The sequence below is a fragment of the Stegostoma tigrinum genome, chromosome 40 (assembly GCF_030684315.1).
Source record: "Stegostoma tigrinum isolate sSteTig4 chromosome 40, sSteTig4.hap1, whole genome shotgun sequence".
Taxonomy (NCBI): domain Eukaryota; kingdom Metazoa; phylum Chordata; class Chondrichthyes; order Orectolobiformes; family Stegostomatidae; genus Stegostoma; species Stegostoma tigrinum.
In genome coordinates, this window is record NC_081393.1 from 11,533,931 (window position 1) to 11,553,183 (window position 19,253).

Sequence of the window (19,253 nt, forward strand, 5' to 3'; positions counted from 1 at the left end):
TGCCCCATGGGCCGGCTCAGGAGAGGAAGCCGAAAACGCCACGCCCTCCCACCAGCCCCGCCATGTTTTGCTCCTCCTTCTTGCCGTTATACTGGCCACTGCGTCTGCGCACTTACAACCGCGCGCTGCAACCGGTAAGGCGGTCGCCGAAGATCTGCTACGTTTCGGGCTTGCTTTATCATTTTTATTGACTGCAGATATAACATATATATTATATATATAGGAACGTTAAAATCGGAGAGGCCGCTGTCTTTCCAAGCACGAAGCTCCACCATCCTGTGCGAATGTAACATGGCGGCGCTTGTCTGCAGGAAGCTATCGGTAAAGCCAAACACATAGTATATTCACAGTTTCTGCTAAGGTGTTTTATCGTTATTCTTGCTGGCCGGGAGCATTCGCGTGTGCTAGGCCCCGCTTCAGACCCCCGGCAGGTAAGAGTGGAATCCAGGGCCTCCCCGACTACGATTTACCACCTACACCATGGCGCAGTCCGTTGCAGAACATGCAGTGACTGAGGGCTATTCTTCGACTAGTTGAATAGGTAAAACTGCGTTAGATGGAGTTCCCTGCAATTAAATCTGGGGTCCTTTACACATAATCCCTGCTGTGGATCAATGTCCAGTGACTCCGAAGCAAATTAGCTCGGGTTTACCATAAAGATTTGAGCCGAGAGGTGTATTGGGCATTAAAATTTCACGACCACATACAGGAAATAATTAAGGTGACTTATGGTATGCTAGCTTTTGTATGTAGTGCACTGGAGTACAAGCACGCAGAAGTTGTGGTTAGGGCTAGATCTGAGCATCATATTTAGGAACAGATATATTGTTCATCAAGGGAGTACAACAAAGGCTCACAAACATGATATCTACCTGCATGGGTTATGTCACGGATTAAGTTTGTTATCTCTAGAATTTATTAAGGGGTGATCTGATTGAAATCTTTGTACTGGTTGCAGAAAAAGAACGGGTAGCTAATGGTTAACCATTTGCACTGTTTGGAGATTCTGGAAGTACTGGCAATAATTTGTAAAATTAAGACCAGACCATTTGGAGAGATGTTAGGAAGCACTTGTACACATTGATCTCGTTGAATGGGTTTGAACAGGAGGTGGGGGGCTGAATGCCCTATTCCTGTATAAATACAATGGGTGCCAGAATAGGTCTGAGACTTGGAATCATGTACAGACTAACTGTGCCCAACCACACCTCTGCAAAATCTACAAGGAAGAAATCAAGTGTGATCAAATACACCCATTTACCTCAATAGTTGCAGATAAGCTGCTAGTTTATTTGACATCCCATTTACTCCCTTCATCACCCAAGCATAATACAGCAGTGTGTAATACCTTCAAGATGCAATGCAACAACTCAAAAGACTCTGCCAAGAGTACCTTTGAACCCTGCAACCTTACAGCAGTCTGCGAGTTCCCTTCCAAGTCCTACACCAACCTGACTTTGAACAGCTGTCACTGGGTTAAATCCTGCAATGCTCTTTCATTTAAAATTGAGAATGTAGTGGCCCTCATTCAACTTGCGATGGACTAGTAGACATAGGTCATAAACACTGGTCTTGCCAGCAATGCCTGCATCCTGTGAATGAACGTTAATAGTGATGATTTTTCTTGGGAGACTTGACTAGAATTTGTTAAAATTAAACACACAAACAGCCAGTGCTCACATGAAACACAAAACGAACATACTATATCACACAAAAAGGCAAGATTGGGTAAAAATTTAAATTTTAACACAGTTTTCCCAAGGGCCAAATAGCTTCCTCTTTGTTTTGAAATTTACTAATTCAGGATAGACCGTACATCAGCATTCCTTATTTCTCTTCCCTCACTCATTTCTTTTTATTTTTGACAACTGAGAGACTTAGTTTACAACTGAAATCTGTACACCACCTTTCCTGACTAACAGACTCTTCAAAGTACTTTACAGCAATGAAGTACTCCTGAAGTGTTATCAATGTTTTTTAAAAAAGCAGAAAAGCCACATTATACACAACAACCTTGTGCAAACAGTAATGTGAGGACAATCTATGTGCTGATATTCAATGTTGGGGTGTTAACAGAGTTGTTCGGGACCACACATGTAACTACCCTGCACTGGAATAGAACAGTGCCATATGATTTTCACAGCCACCAAACACTGCTGACAAGGCCTCAGTTTAATGTGTAATAGTGCTCTGTAAGTGCTACACAGTCTCATCACTACACTGATATGTTAGCATTCACTGCTGTGCTCAACTCCTGGTGGGAAACTTGAACCCAAAGTCATGTGGCTCAGAGAAGGTGATCTACCGTTAGTTTGAATACTTGAATAAAAGCAAAATACTACAAACACTGGAAATCTGAAACATTGAAGGTGCAGGTGAAACTCGGCACGTCTAGCAGCATTTTTGAGAAGGAAACAGAGTTAATGTTTTAAGTCCACTTTGACTTTTTCAGTTTTGCCAGCATACTTTGTGTGCATTCTAAGTTTGAACACATTTGATAAGTTCTTATTTAATCTGTGTTCTGAGTTACATAATAATAATGAGGACCATAGACAAATCATGAAATCTAATCTTTTAATCCAAGCGTGAGATGTCTCAAAAGTACGTATTCATTTAAATATTAGATTTGATCCTCTTGTCACAGATACCAATTACAAAATGTTGGTATTTTCATCACACGGGCTGTTCACACTTCACAATCAGATGATAGGAACACAGTGAAAATATTAGTGCATTACAAAGTCTCTAAGTCTGAAACTATGATGATAAAACAAAATGTATGTTTTTCCTGTGATCAACACTCACCTTTGATCGTGAGATATTTTGGTACTGTTGTCCCCAAAATAATTAATAATTGGCAAGCAAAATGAGAAGACAGGAGCTGAAGCCTGCTTTTCTCCCCCACACTGCATGGCTGTTTCTTGAACTCCTTTTGTCTTTTTCACCACCTTGCTCCTTGACTGCTGAATTCAAGTTGGACCTTTCAGGCAGAAAATGCAAACCGGGGAGAAATTCCTGAAACTGTTTTGATTCTTGTTGACTGTTCATTTGTGTTTTAAGAATTATAAATTCAAATTTTATTAACAGCAACTTAGAGAAGTCTACAAACTGTGACAGTTGTGGGTGATTCTGATGACACCAGAGGTTTGAATAGACAATTGGCATAACGTGCGTTTATCTCACTGAAGTTGTGAAGGCAGCTTCCTGCTCTTTTGCCAAAGTGTGAGTGATCTCTGCCCTTGGTCTTGGTCCAACTTTCCTGGTTTGCCTTCCATCTAAATAAAGGCAGCTACCTGATGAGCACAGCCACCTGAAGAGAAATAAAAAAGTCTGATGTGGTCGTTTCCAGCCCAACCAGACAGTGCTGGGTCTAGTTTTCATTCTGACTAGCTGGACCATTCCTGTACTGTACCATCTGTCCATTTATTTATTTACTGCTGGTCAATCAAGACAGATTGATGCTGCCAGATCTGCAGACTTTGTCCATCATTCTGTGTTTGCTGGCTAATATCTTCAAAATCTAAAACAAAGTGCAATTGCTTATTTCAACTATTGAGAGTTAAGGAACACAAGCTTTCACAAATTTTATTGAAGAGGAAAAGCCTTGATCTGGTTGTGTTTAATTGCACTTTTTTTTTCCCAAAAAGACGAGAACTTACTTTGAAGACATTAAACTTGAAAATTCAATTTCAGGTTGTGTCATCTTGGCAATCTGCAATTGCATGGAGAAGGGCTGTTCACACAACAGGATCATGCTTCAAGGTAAAAGGTTTACATCAGTAATAATCTAAGTAGTGGGTGGATCTGGTGAACTCTGAGCAGGCAGCTGAAAATAATTATCAGGGATTAGACTGAATAATCTGCTGATTTGAAGCAATCTTAATGAATTTCTAACTGGTGAAATGTTGAAGATTTACCAGGCAAAATTAGGATTGTGATGCGGTTGTGGTTTGGAAGAGAAACAAATAGAGTTGACCAGAGGTTGTTGATTTCAAATAGTTCACAGTGGACTCTGCTGTAGTTTAGAGCTTGCAAGTGCACATGTTCCCATGTACCTGCTGTCTGTGTCTTGCCAAATGCTGGTGATCTTGGGTTTGGAAACTGCTGTTTTTAAAGGAGTATCGGTGACCAACTATAATGTGTCTAGCCTTAGGGAGGAACGTGAAGTATAGGCTACAATCAGCTCAGCAGAGTCAACAAGCCCATTGACTAAATCCTGCTCTAAATTCCTCTGTTCATCTGATACCACTGTCTCTGCATTGGAGGTGCATCTTTCAAATCTGGGGGATGTGATGCAAATGATCTAACCATATTTTTTGTTCTGATTTTGAGAGAGAGATATGAAAGGCTGGATTAAAAGATGCTCAGTTTAACAAGGAACAAGCACCAAATGATTCTGCTTTCTCTAGAACCGAGCAGCCCGCATTCGTGTTGGAAAGGGTGATAAACCAGTTACCTACGAGGAGGCACATCCCCCTCACTTTATCGCTCACAGAAAAGGGTGGCTGTCCCAACACACCAGTAAGTGATGTAGAACTTAACGCTGTTTCTAAAAAAAAAGAAAATTATGTCCTGAGTGTGGCTAGTTAAATGTAAAATACCCCCAAGAATTGAGTACAAGGAGTAGCACAGATCATCAAAATGTGGGTGTGCAATAAGCTCATTGAGGCTTTAAACTTCCTGTCTGAGAACATATAAATTTGAGGCAGAAGTAGGCCATTCGGCTCCTCCAGCTTGTTCTGCCGTTGAATGAAATCATGATAGTGTCCTCAATTCCACATTCGATCTTACTTATTACCTTTGATTTCTTGGTTACCAAATGACCTGTTTCTCTATGCTGTAACAATTATCAGTGACCCTGCCTTCACCTTTCTCTGACCATAGATTTGTGCAGACTCTCAAACTTCAGGCAGAACAAAAATATGTACTTTAATATTCTATGTTTTGCAGCGAACCACTCTAACACAACAACTTGAGAATCAATATGATTTAATACTAATATTTTTATTAACATCAGTTTAAAATTGAACAAGGTTGAAAGGTTCATACTGAAATTTTATGTAATGTGCTTTTGATATTGTTTTCAAAATGTTCTTGAATCTGTAATTCATTACAAAAAAAATCAAAACAACTTTTCATGCAATTTGTTCTTGTCCGACTTGCCCGAGAGTGGTGCTGTTGAGCATAATTCTGTCATGCTTCTAAGATCTGACATTAGATTTCTGGTGGTTGAGGACTGCCAATGCAATTAGAAGGATGTAAATACCTTTCTCTTGATTCAGGCAATCTGGATGGTGAGGATGGAGCTGCAGACCGCACAATTGAGGATGTTTTCATCCGCAAGTTTATTTATGGAACCTTTCACAGCTGTCTGGCCAATGAGGTTGTTGTGAAGAGAAGAGCAAACATGATTATCATCTGCGCCATCTTCATTCAAAAACTGCCACCTCAAAAGTTCTATTTCCTGATTGGCTACACAGAGACTCTCCTGTCAAACTTGTACAAATGTCCTGTCAAAATGGAAGTGCAGACAGTGGATAAGAAGATTGTATATAAATACATCTAACTGGATACACAAAGGAAATGACTGAATAACACAAGCTTTTGTTATTGACCGAGTATTGTAACCTGGTTTTGTCAATTTGGAAAAAATCTCAGCTCTATTTGATATTTTGGGTACCAGATGGAAAGTGCTGCAGTCATTTACGTGGTGTGTGTATTTTTTTTGGTGACTTTGCCAGTTTTGTCCCTTCTGCCACCTTCTCAGAAATTATACTATGTTTCTGGGTGCAGTTCATATTAGAAACAGTGAGCTTTGTCAATGAAATACTAAGGCCACCGATTCCCATACCATATCTTGTGACAAAAGGCAAAACAGAACTTAAAGGCCAAATGAGTGAATTGCTGAACACTGTCCATCACCTCTGACTGCACTTACTCATTGGATGAGCTCTGTCCTAAGCCAAATCAGAGAAACTAGCAATGGACCTATTTAGATGTGCCATCTTCGTCCATTCTTAATTTTTCAGAAATAGTCATGCTGAGAAATGTTAAATGTTGAGAACAATGTCCAACCATGGCTGGTTCTTATGGAATAATGGTGAATGCCAGGAGCCACAGCCAGATTGTCTTATGCAGTGGACTGAGGTGGGACTCTTAACGTAGGCAGCATTTTCCATTTGATAGCACTGAAACATCATGACTAGCCCCAGGCCTGTAGTCACACCAGTAAAATCATGTACCAGACTGATCTGACATTCTTAAAATACCTGCATGGATCTTTTCCTGTGAATAAACAGTTTACTGTCAAATCTTGATACTGCATTCATGTGGCTGTAATCCAGATTTAATCATAGTCTGCAAATAGAAGAAAAATGTTATTGAGAACATTTATCAGCCACTATTTTGAAAGGTCAGGATGATATGCTGCCTTCCTTTGGTGTTCTTCACTACAAGGGTCAACAGCAAGTGTGCATTTTATTTTTGCAAAGTTTTGAGATTTTCTTCACTGAGTTTCTACAAGGCAATCTGAAGCCGGTATATTTCCAAGGTTAAGATAATTTAGAAACAGACCAACAAGGTTCTGAGGGTACAAATCAGTCTGAGGAACAGCGGACTAACCTCCAGTCATAGATCAGACCTGGCAGTCAAATTCCACTTTGTTCCTATCCTTTTACAGTAAATTCTCTATCTTCAAAATCAATCACATATATGCTATTTTTTAAATGAGCTCTGCGCTTGCAAATTTTATTATTCATGAGGGCTTACCAGGAACAAGCCGGAGGGATGACTATTCACAGCATGTGGAGTAAATGGCAAGACTCAAGTTCGTTTGCATGTTCCTCATCTCCTTTGCTGGTGGTAGCCACTTTCTCAAACAACTGCAGTCTGCCAGGTGGGAGTTCTAGAATTTTAAAATCTCATAACAGGGAAGGAACAGCGATATCATTCTGAGTGACTTGGCGGGGAGCTTGCTGGTGGTTGTTTTTCTAAGTGCCGTCAAAGTGTTCCCATAGTAGATCTTGTTAATGGCATACTGCTGTCCTTGTGCAACTGTGATTGAAAGAAGGTTGATGGTGGTAACTGGGTTGTCAATAAGCAGGCTGCCTTGACTTGAATGGTGTCAAATTTCTCAATTTTGTTGGATCACACTCATCTAGGCAAGAGCAAATATTCCATCACAGTTCTTATTGTGCTTTGTTGATGGTGGTCAGACTTTGAAATGTCTTTGCACAAAGACTGACTCAGCACCCGAGGCGTTACAAATGATACTGAACATCGCGAAATCCTCAGACAACAGCCCCACTTCTTGGGTTATTCTTAGAGGGAAATTCATTGATAAAGCAGCAAAGGAAAGACATGACCATGAAGAACAAATAACTAGAATTTTGCTACTGCTCCTTGCTGCTACGCTTGGTCTGTGATGGATTCTTACCAAGGCACCCTCTTGCCCCACTTTGACTGGACCAATGCTGAAATCCTGAGTGAATCCAACAAAACAAAAAAAAAATCACGAGAGTACTTTCAATATTTTGCAACTGTTTGAGAATCAATGGGTTAAAAAATAATTGGTTTTGTTAGAATTTTACTGTTTTCCCAGACAGGATGCACCTTAGTAATTTTTCATATTTGTTACAGCAGTACTTGAACAGCTTGGCTAGTGAGCACAAGTCTTCAGTGTTCTAGCTGTAATGTTGTCAGGCCCAAAAACCTTCTCCCTATTCAGTATGATTTGCCGTTTTTAATGTCACATGAGTGAATTGAATTCTTTGAAGTCTGGCTTGTGTGATGGCGGAAGCAGGAGGAGATGGAATTGTATTATCTGCTCAGCCTTTTGGCTCAAGCTAGTTGCAGCCTTTATGAGCATTTACAGTCTCCTGTACAGTCCAACTTTGAGGACTTGAATGCATGCTCTTTAATTGCCTGCATAATACAGCAAATTGAGCAGAACTTCAGATCATTGATTTTGTTTGTTGGCTGTGGGATTGCTTCGGTCTTGTCCATGCCATGTTTTCTCCTGCTGGTGGTGGGGTCAAATGACACCGTGGCAATTCATGGAATTTAAAATCCCAATGTTAATTTGGACTATAAATCTAGTCACAGCAATGGTGACCAGGGAAACTTTACCCAAATGTCTGAAGACCTGTCAAGTTCATTAACCTGCCTGAGGGAACCAAATCTGCTAATCTTATTTTGTTTGACCAACATGTGACTCCAGATCTATAGCCATGAGATCAACACAAGTATCCTCTGAAATGGCCTAGCAATCTACTCGATGCAAGGGTAGCTAGTTAAAGATGGGCATCAAAAATTATGGAATCAGCATTTATATAACAGCTGATCACAGAAAAACAGGCTAGTCAGCTCACCAGATCAGCTTGAGAGTCTCATCTCTGCCGCATGCCTTGCACCCAGGTTCACCTTGAATGGAGCTGTATGATTCAACTCAACCACTCTTTCCTAGTTTCTGGGGCCTGTCAATGTAACAGAAAGCAAGAAGCAGCACACACTTGCAAGGTCCATTTTCTCTGGTGTTCTTCAAAGAATGATCCATTTAATTGGACTTGTAAAACATATCAGTTTCTATTTTGTATTCTGCCTTTGGAATCCATGGTTGGGTCTTAGTCTCGGAGGCTTTAGAAGAAAAGGGGATAAACGTGATAGTTGTTCGATTCACTCAGACTTCTTGCCCACAGTAAAGGAGGATAGAAAACAAACGAAAATCAGGGAAAAATCTTTTGAACTCTACTTTTGCTACTTCATTGCTGGCACTGTGCCCTCTGATTTTACAAGGGCTGAAGTGCTTACAGAGGAGTTGTTGAGCCATCATTAACATTGGTGTCTGCTGGAGATGAGCATTGATGCTACATGGAAGGTTATGGTGGGCTCTATCCTTGAACTACTGCAGTCTTTCTGGTGATTGTTTTACCACAGTGACATTAAATACAATACCAACCAGTGAAGTCGTTGGAGAGAGTACTGCAAGATGTAACATTGTACATTAGATGCAATGAGCACCAACTAGCCTGGTTATCATCATCCACCCTTCTTTCTTTATACCTCTATGAGACAGGCCCACTCAGATTTTTCCAGAATGTTCAAAGGGGGATAGAATTCTGGCTGTTTGACGCATCAAAGAATACAGGAAAGATTAGCAAGTTAGTGGATTGTCCATGGTTACAAAAAAACTGTCCCTCCATATCCTGTTATGCGAAGCCTGGAGGGTCAGCCATGGCAAAAACCCTATGCAGGAATAAAATAGTGGTGGGGGGTTTGGGTCTGGGTGGGATGCTCTTTTGAGGGTCAGTGCAGACTCCATGGGTCAAATTGCTTCCATCTGCACAAAAGGATTCTATGAAAAATTCCTTTGACCATCGAGCAGTTCTTTAGCTCATCTCCTCAGGTTTCCATCTCTCTCCTACCAACTCACTTTACCAACTGGTTTGGTCCAGTTTTCTTCTGTTTTTCATTGATACCCTCCAAACTATGTATCATTATATTATTTCAATAACATTCATCTTTAGTTTTATTCCATTGTCTGTGCTGTCTGCTGGCATCTTCCATAAACTCATAGGTGAAGTAAATTCAGCTCGTCACAAACTTGACAATGTTCAATTTACGCTTACCTGTAGTGGCTCTCCATCTCCACAAACACCGTCCAGCATATGATTCTGCCCTTAATATTCTTTTCCTCCAGGAACTCATCTAACTCTTTCTGTAGCCATTTCAGTCCTACATTTTCAAGATTGCTCCCAAGATTCCTCTAAATTTAATCCATGCGTAATGCTAAACCTATCTGGTTTGGCCTCATTCTTTATGAAGTATGTTTGGATTTTTGACCAACATAAAAAGCACAATTTGCTAAACTGAAAATTATACCTCTATTAAACAAGCATAGAAATCAGAACCTCCATTTAAACACTGAGATTGTTTATTGAAATTAATGTCAAGCAAGTCTGTGTATTTTCCCTTTCAGATCAATGGAATGTCATTACAAATCTCCAGAATGAACCTTTTATGAAAGCAAACCATGGCAAAATTCCAAGTGTAACCTGAAATAAAATTTTAAGAAACGGAGCCATCTCAGTGACTGATCGTATACAAAAAGAATTCAAACAATCCTACATTCAAACACAGAGAATACAGTCACAGGCTAGGTTACAAGCAGTCCAATTGGTGAGGAGAGGGCAATGACCATGTACATTCAGTAAAGCTCCAAGTTTTCTCACACTGTGCAATTACATGTGGAAATTACAAGTTTAAGAGCAGCAGTCCTCAAACTCCGAACAGCAACACAACATCTTTGCAACAATACACCCCAAGTGGTTCAATAAGGGAAATTAGTGTGTGTCTGTTCTGTCAGCATTCTGAATCCCGAAGTCCTGTCTTTTTTTTTTGTTATAAAGCAGGTAGATTTTCTCAAAAAAAAGGAAACATGCTCATTTATAACAAGCTGTACAAATGCCATTTTTTAAATAATTTGGAAATACGAAAAGAATCTCTGTATTCGATTACTATGCAACTTCATCCTATTGTACAAGGTATTTGCAATAAACACCACTACTTGCTGAGCTATATTGACTTGTAATTTGTCAACCATTCATGGCGATACAAAAATATATTGCAGCACCCTCTACTTATAAATAAAGTTACAAAAACAAATATAACTGAAATGATACTGAACTTTCAAGTAATAATACCTTAAACACTTGGTTTGAAGCCAGGTATAAGGAGAGCGACTGTTTCGTACCAGTGATGATTCTTATGAATCAACGCCTTTGAGTTGGATTTTAACACGATTTTTTTCTCACAAAGACAACTTTAGCATCCAAAACGCAAAAGCTTTAAGTGCAATATCTTGTCTGAACTTTACAGCTGATGCTTTTAAAAAAGAAACAAAATCCCTTGCTACTTCAGATGTACAAAACTGATGGATTATTTGGACCCCAGTGTCACCATCATTCAATCGCCATGTCGGAGTGATTGAAGAATAAGAGTATAATTCTGGCGGACAAGTGGCTTTCAGTCATGGCAAGTGGAATTCTGGTGGCACGTGAGATGAACTTGCTCTACCGTGAGGGCTTCCCTCAGATACTTCCCAAGAAGTGACTGAAATCTGAACTCACTCAAGGCAATTGACCGCTGAAGAGACGGCAAAGGTACATAACACACAGTCACATGACGGTTAACAATGCATCTTCAAAGAAATACTGGAGTCAAACTCTTACATGCCACGTGAGCTTACAACTCCAAGTCTGCAAATGCCATCTCAGCCAATTGCCTGTAACCTCTGTTCCTGCAGCATGCCCAGCCTGCCTAACCAGATAAACATCCTATCAATGTAACTTTAGCCTCGATAGCGATTTCCTGGTTTTGTTTTGTACGTGTGAACTATCGTTCAGAACAAAATCGATGATCAGAAAGTGCTTCATTTTATGGCATTTTGTCCATCCACAATACCAACCATCCAACCCACTCCTGAACCCAGTTCTGAGTCTTTAGTTTGATTTCCAAAAGCTGGCAACTGAGTTTTGGGTCCTCAGAAAGTGACACTTAACATAATGGTTGACAAAAGACATTCACCCCCAGGGTTGGTGAGGACCATACAAAATGATCATTACTCTCAGTGTCCCTACCAAAAAGTCTGCGAAGGCTGCTGTGCTGCACTGACTAAAACCAGACGACAGGTCAGGCTTAGTTTATAAATCGCTTATCGAAAGGACACTCTGTACGGTCAATGTCAATTTGCCCCTTTTATCCATGTCATAAACTCTCTTCTCTTGGAAGGACATAATACATGCCATCCTTTTCCCGGAACTGCAATAAGTCAAGCACAGGGCAAGTCATTGTCATCCCTTCTGTTATTAGTTTCTAGAATATTCATCACTTCAGCTTGCTCAAACCTGACCTACTCAATCTTAGAGTACTTCAGTTTCCTATGTGCAACCTCAGAAAGACATCAGATGTCTCAATTCACAATTTCCCTCAATCCCTTCCAGACAGGATTAAATCCTGTCATTTACTGTCAAACACACACACACTGTCGAATGTGACTCACTAACATTACGCTTGAAACAAGTATTGAAGTAATAATGAACTAAAGCAATGCTGTAAAAGTAGAACTGTTCCCATTTTAAACATGGGCTGGATTAGTGAAATTACCCAAGTTGCTGCCTTTTTCCTTTTAAGTTTTTATTTAAAATATTTCTCCCTATTGCACTCAAATTCTAGGCTTAAATCTTAGTACGGTACTTTCAACATTTCAGTTCTCATGTTCAAAATTCCATATATAAAAATTTCAAGGCCAATCTTATGTTCTCAATTGAAGCAATTCCACCACTCTAACCAGACCAAAACTTGGAAAGGGAACAGGCCAGGACCCAAGGAAGAATAAATGAACTTCCAGGTAAACCATCTCTCTGGAATGGAATATTTTATAGATGGAAATCCTGTCCATATTTCAGCTATTCACATGATTATTATACAATAAAACAGCGACAACTGACAAAACAGTAGTGCTCCTTGACAAACTGCTCTTCATTCAGCACAACAATCAAGAACAAAGCTGAGATACCCTCTTCCATTTGGTGATGCAAAGCAACGGAAATAAAACTAAGAGATTGTGGAAGGGTCCTGGTAATATTCAAATCAGAAAAACAAAGAACAAAAGAATGGCTTCTATTATCCTTCTCAGCTGCAACTAAGGTTTCAATGTAACTACTTCAACTGGTCTAGACCATTCCATTAGATTCACCTCATCCTTTCAGTTTGTATCTCACCAAGTAATGACCATACAAAAATAGTGTTCACTGCACAAACATCCAACCAGAGGGAATTTTTCAACGATGCTCAAAACACTAAATGTACTCAACATTTTCTGCCTTTTTAGACATTGCTTTTTTGGGTCTTTTGTTTTCACAACTATTTTGTTTACAAAATATGCTGTTGAGTCATGGAACAGCTCATGGACTCAATCATTGTGAGCAATCTCACAGGAATGAAGAAGTCGAAAAACTCCCTACCTTGAGAAAAATGATCCTGGGACTTACTTGCACTCTTTGCTTCTTACTAGCATCTGATTTACACAGAGTATCCCTGATTTCTGTTTCATTAACAGGCAAGGCTATTTCCTATCTCTTCCAAAGAACCCAGCTGCAGAAATATTTCACTGTAAAATACAATTAGAAAACTTTCTAGCTCGCATATTCCAGACTTATCACTGTAATATTTTGTGCAATGGTTCCTCATTCTTTCATTCATCCGAAAAGTGCCAGTTTAGCAGCACACCTGATGACACTACGCACTCTCAATCAGAACAGAAAGCTTCATCAAGCTTGAAAATACTCCTTTTTCCTCTCTACTCCCTCACCTTTCCTGTGTTGGGTAACAACTTGGCAGTTTACAAATGAAGACATCCAGGAGACAGGAAGCAGCGTTTGAGTTTCTGCATTGATTTTTGTTTACATCTTAGTGAGAGATAAATGTATTACTCAGTCAATGAGTCACTATGTACCAAACCAAAAAGTCGTCAGCACAGGACATCCAACCTAACCAGTGACGTCACAAATGACGACACAACTGAATGTTAAGTCGGGGTGGGTGGGGCAAAGGATTAACCTAATTCATTGGACACAAGCCTTGTGAGCTGACGATTAAGGGTTGAAGCCCAATTTTCAAATGATTGTTGGCAGAAAGCCAAGAGACCTTTAGGATATCCTTCCCTGGTCTGCAAAATATTTCATCTTAACACTTGCTGCTCAATCGACTGCTAAGCAGAGCAGGAGTGGGGATACCTGGCTGAAGGGAAAATGTGTTTCAGCTCAACCATGGCATGGCACTGTTCTGCCGCCAGTGAAGTTGGATATCATTGTTTGCAGCTTAGACCACAGCCATGTTTAATCATGAAACCTGGGCTGACATGAAATTATGATCCTTTTAAAAAGTGGTATCAGATGTACCTGCACAATTGCTGAAATTGTACTTTGTAAGAGCAGAAATGGGTGCCCTTGTATGGTTTTTGAATAAATAATAAATCAGTTTAGAAACGATACCTCAAACTGCAGGTCAAAGACGAAGAGATGAGAATCACTATGGAACCCGAGTTGTCTTGCTGAAATACTGGCACATTGCACAACCACATGAATCATGTAGTGTATTTAATGTTATAATTGCACAATAAAACCAAAATGAGGTGCAGATAATGCATTCTAATCGCCTGTTCACTATCCAAAGCTCTGACCATGTAGGAAATGGGTCAAAGTTGTCCAATTATGAAACAAAAAGTAAAACAAAAACATCCTCAGTATCTTTGGATGCACTTGTTATCAAAATGTCAGGCTCAGAGTTGTGGAGCACTGGTCAGTGGGGCTATGGTGACTCTACTTTTACAGGTCTAAGGAAATCCATTCCTCTTTCCAGGGGTTCACCTTTAAGGAAGGCCATCCTGGAAGACACAGTTATATTTTCTTAATTCTTCCCATGGATGTGACTAGGTGATAGATTATTCACACTCTTCTCCAAAAGACCAAAATGTCTGGCCAGAGTGCTAAGTGATTTATCAAACATGGCAAAGTGAGAGCAGTGTCCACATGGAACCCATTAAAACAACTTCCTGAGGACAAGATATGTTCACATGTTCTTTCTAATGGTGTTGACATCAAAGCGAACATCTAAAAGCCTTCCAACTGTTCTCAGGTACTGCCCCAGACTGAGCAGAAGAGATAGAGAGCTAAAAGACCAAATTAACAGTTTCCTGTGAAATTCTGCTGTGAAAGCAGAAACAAACAATGGAAGAAGAAATGCAAAGTTGTGAAATCTGCAAGAGTCTAATACATCACAAGAAAAAAAAAACTGGCTCAGGATTTAAAAAAAAAAGGCAATAACAGAGAAAATCATTTGAATAACCAGCTTCTGACACCTCCTTCCATCAAACTGTTTATGTCAAGTGGAAATCTCCCATTATTCATCACGAAAACCCTTCTGAAATTGAAACTGAGACAGAGACAAACCACCATCTCCTAAAGCAAGATGGGCCACCTGTCAGAACAGACTATGGACATCTTATCAATATGGCAGTCCCCACTTGGAATTGGGGACAACAGTGCAGTGAAATTGAAGGTTGCTTGCAAGCACGATGGAAGAAGTGGCTGGGATACTTCACCATTTTGGGAAGAGGAGCCAGAGCAAGATACCTCCTTTTCCTTTCTCTATCTCCTGACAGCTACAACATTGGTATTATCTACACATATTCGTGCACAAAGCCCACACTAAAGTTGGGAGATGGAAATCAAATATTTTGGCTGGAAGATGCACAAGTAGAATTGCCTGTCTGTCCTGTAGGTTCAAGATCCTGTCCACATTGGCCAACAGACTATTACAATGAAGCTCGTGTATCTAACTTTCATTTTGCTCATTTTTAAGGGAACACGACAGCTCACAATTAAGGAAGAAGTCTCGTCTTGTAGGCAGTAGCCAATGCTCACAGCTCAGCAATGCCCCATTTGCCAATGGAGGCAAACCTCAAGTGGGAAAGCAAAGAAGAGCTAAAGATAAAATCCAGTCCATGCAATGGAGGAAACTTGGCAGTTTTACCGAGACAGTTTTTCAACAGATACCCTGAATTTGCAACACATAGACAGGTCATGGATGAGGAGGTTTCTCTGCCATTAAATACCATGTGTCAATAACGCTGAAAAACAGATATCACAAGTTTATTCTACCCAAGTTCTAGTATCAGAACGTGATAATTATGATTATTTAAACATACAGACATATTTTAATATTTATTATATACAAGAGTACTATAGCATAGAATCATAGGTTCACAGGGAAGGCTATGGTAAATCTGGAGGGTTTTTTTATGAGCTAAATAGCAAGAAACCTCTTGCATCAGTTTCAGGGTGGAGGGGTGAACAGGCATCAGTAATCCCAGGACACAGTTAATATAATTTGTAAAGAAAACCTGACGGAAGATGGGAGAACGTGTGTGTACAATGAGTTATGCTCAGACACAGATTGCCTGAAATGATGGTGATGGCCAATTTCACAGGCAGAAAATCTTGGTGGCTCTTATAGAGCTAGCATGGTTGTGATGGGCAGAACAGTTTCCTTCTGAGCAGTGTAGAATTCTATGGTTCTAGGAGTACTTTCACTCAGAAAGAGCTTTCTCATTTGTCCATAAACACTCTTAAGAGCAAAGATGACACTTATAAGTTTCAGTTTTTTTTAAAAAAACATGATTTTTTTCGGTCATAATTTTTGTTTTTTACATATAAATGTATAAAAATAATAAAATCACATCATCATAGCCACAATGGTAGTGCTGATAATGGAAAATCTGAACTCCACAAAGGCAGAACTCAAATTATAACACTCACTTATACTTATGGGGGAAAAAAAACTGTAAATACTAATAAAAATTAGAAGTAAATTGTGGGAGCTAGATTCCACACTTCCATATTAGACACAAGGGACAAAGCTCAGGTTAATGTGCACTATCTGAGCCTCAAATAAAACACAGCACTACCAGCAACTGTGAGACTTCAAATCTACATTCAATACTGGAGCTCAAATCCCTTCGTGTTCTATTCCTTGCCCTGTCAAATGTAGGGGTTCAACAAGTGTGGATCTGGCAGCTTTATGACTGCTTCAAACGTGGGTTTTATTTTAACATTCCCAGTTCTGAGTAGATCCAGGTGGCCCCCTGCAAAACTGTTCAACATTAACAAAGTGCAGTAAATAATCCACTTTCCACCCTAGAAGGGCATTGGGGAGGCAAGGATATGCCCAGGGAGTGATTACGGGGTGTTGAATTTTTCATTTGGGTCACCCAATGGAATTGTCCATTCACTGTTTTTTTCCCTCATCACCCACCAAAGCTCGCAAATGATCAGTTATCATTTGAACATGATTGAAACAAGCTGCACCGTCCATCGATTTTGATTTTTAGTGGACAAAAGGACACGTTTTCCTTCTGACAATAATTGGATACAAATACCAGTAAACGCTAACTACTGAGGAGAAACACAAAAATGTGAGTGCCATTTCCTGTATTTTCAATAATTTTTGAAGAACAATTGTCACTTTGAGGTGTCCAAAATCAAAACATAGAAGGGAAAAAACAAATCAAAACAATCTTTTGGTCATCTTTACTTACTCCCTTGGAATCTCTGAGCTTGCCACTCTGCATGATTTACAATTCCCAGAGCCCTTTGAACACAACACTATAAGTTGCCCTGTTTATTACTGCAAGTCCATGGCATCTCCATTTGGAAGTCTTCACTCAGTGGTTTCCTCACCGGTGTCCTCAGCTGCTGAATTGTTCTGAAGACTGACGGAGGAAGATGAGTCAAATTCCGTTGGGCAGTTTGGGTCATGTTCAAAGCAGCAGAGCCGGCCATCCAACGCTGAAGCAGTCAAAGCTCCCTTCTGATGCTCCTTGCAGTAGGAGTTTGGGCAGAAGTCGCAGAAGGAGGTTGAGGATTTGCCACACTCATCACAATGGTGCCAAGGGCATTCCCATTTTCCTGGGGATTGAAGGGAAAATTATGACTAGTAACTATGAACAACACAAACGACTCAGTTCATCATTTGCCTTCCACATCGCAAAACCTTGTACCCACTTCCAACATATTTCCAAAACTGGTTTAGGACAAGGCTCAGGACAAGGATAGATGGGTTACAGTTAGGGGGAGGAAAGGGGACAGACAGACAGTGCAGAGATCCCCTGTGGGCATTCCCCTCAGCAATAAGTATACCGTTTTGGATACTGCTGGGGGGGGGGGATGACGTACCAGAGGAAAGCCATAGTAGTCAGTTCTCTGGCACTGAGCCTGACACTGTGGCAAAGAAGGGAAGGGGGACGGAATAGAAAAGTACTCGTGGTAGGGGACTCGATAGTTAGGGGAATCGACAGGAGATTTTGTGATCAGGATCGGGATTCCTGGAAGGTATGTTGCATCCCTGGTGCCAGGGTCCGGGACGTCTCAGATCGGGTGTACAAGGTTCTAAAAGGGGAGGGCGAACAGCCAGAAATCGTGTTACATATTGGAACTAATGATATAGCCAGAAAAAGGACTGAGGATATAAAAAGTGATTTCAGGGGGTTAGGATGGAAGCTGCAAAGCAGGACAAACAGAGTAGCGCTCTCTAGTTTACTACTGGTGCCACGTGATAGCGAGGCAAGGAACAGGGAGCGGGCGTAGCTTAACACGTGGCTGCGCAGCTGGTGTAGGAGGGAGGGCGGGCTTCAGATAGGTAGACAATTGGGATGCCTTCTGGGGAAGGTGGGACCTGTACAAGAAGGACGGGTTGCATCTGAACTGGAAGGGGACCAATGTCCTGGGTGGAAGGTTTGCTCGAGTAGTTCGAGAGGGTTTAAGCTAGTATGGCAGGGGGGCGGGAACCTGAGCTGTATACCGGAGGGGAGAGTTGATGCAGGTGAGGCAGTAGCAAGAGGTAGACCAGCTAGTAGGAAGGATTTTCCTGGGAAGGAACCAAGGGATCAGTTAAAGTGTATTTGCTTTAACGCAAGGAGTATCAGGAATAAAAGTGATGAACTTAGAGCATGGATCAGTACCTGGTGCTATGATGTTGTGGCCATAACAGAGACATGGGTTTCTCATGGGCAGGAATGGTTGCTGGATGTTCCAGGGTTTAGAACATTTAAAAAGAATAGGGAGGGGGGAAAAAGAGGAGGGGGTGTAGCACTACTAATCAGAGAGGGTATCACAGCTACAGAAGCTTCCATTGTCGAGGAAGATCTGCCTACCGAGTCAGTACGGGTGGAAATTAGGAACAGCAAGGGAGTAGTCACCTCGTTAGGGGTTTACTACAGGCCCCCCAATAGCAGCAGGGAGATTGAAGAAAGCATAGGTCGACAGATTTTGGAAAAGTACGGACGTAGTAGGGTTGTTGTAATGGGTGACTTTAACTTTCCCAATATTGACTGGAACCTCCTTCAAGCAGAAGATTTGAATGGAGCTGTTTTTGTAAGGTGTGTTCAGGACGGTTTCCTAACTCAGTACGTTGACAGGTCGACGAGGGGAGAGGCCATTCTAGACTTGGTGCTCGGAAACGAGCCAGGGCAGGTATCAGATCTTGTGGTGGGAGAGCATTTTGGTGATAGTGACCATAACTGCCTCACATTCTACATAGCTATGGAGAAGGAGAGGATTGGGCAAAATGGGAGGACATTTAATTGGGGAAGAGGAAACTATGATGCGATTAGACATGAGTTAGGAAGCATGGACTGG

General features: G+C 40.8%; 2 protein-coding genes across 9 annotated transcripts in view; one reads left to right on the forward strand and one right to left on the reverse strand.

Annotated features, from left to right (window-relative positions):
• The first annotated feature begins 55 nt into the window (after window positions 1-55).
• Window positions 56-6,315, forward strand: mrps24 (mitochondrial ribosomal protein S24). 2 transcript variants are annotated; one of them, XM_048522943.1, is made up of 5 exons: window positions 56-134; window positions 224-321; window positions 3,694-3,762; window positions 4,410-4,521; window positions 5,283-6,315. In XM_048522943.1, exons 2-5 carry the CDS (start codon window positions 292-294, stop codon window positions 5,564-5,566), a joined length of 495 nt encoding a protein of 164 aa, XP_048378900.1. In that variant the 5' UTR covers window positions 56-134; window positions 224-291; the 3' UTR covers window positions 5,567-6,315. The 2 variants fall into 2 exon arrangements, with proteins under 2 accessions (XP_048378900.1, XP_048378901.1); XM_048522944.2 differs by lacking the exons at window positions 56-134; window positions 3,694-3,762 and having other exon boundaries at window positions 141-321.
• nsd3 (nuclear receptor binding SET domain protein 3) overlaps window positions 5,044-19,253 on the reverse strand; it is a 105,338-nt gene continuing 91,128 nt past the window's right edge. For 5 of the 7 annotated variants that reach the window (XM_059641148.1, XM_059641150.1, XM_059641145.1 and 2 more), the window contains one exon: window positions 5,044-17,525. In XM_059641148.1, the coding sequence (XP_059497131.1) occupies window positions 17,278-17,525 (248 nt within the window). In that variant the 3' untranslated portion in view covers window positions 5,044-17,277. The remainder of the gene's footprint in view (window positions 17,526-19,253) is intronic. The other 2 variants (XM_059641149.1, XM_059641151.1) reach the window with 2 other exon arrangements.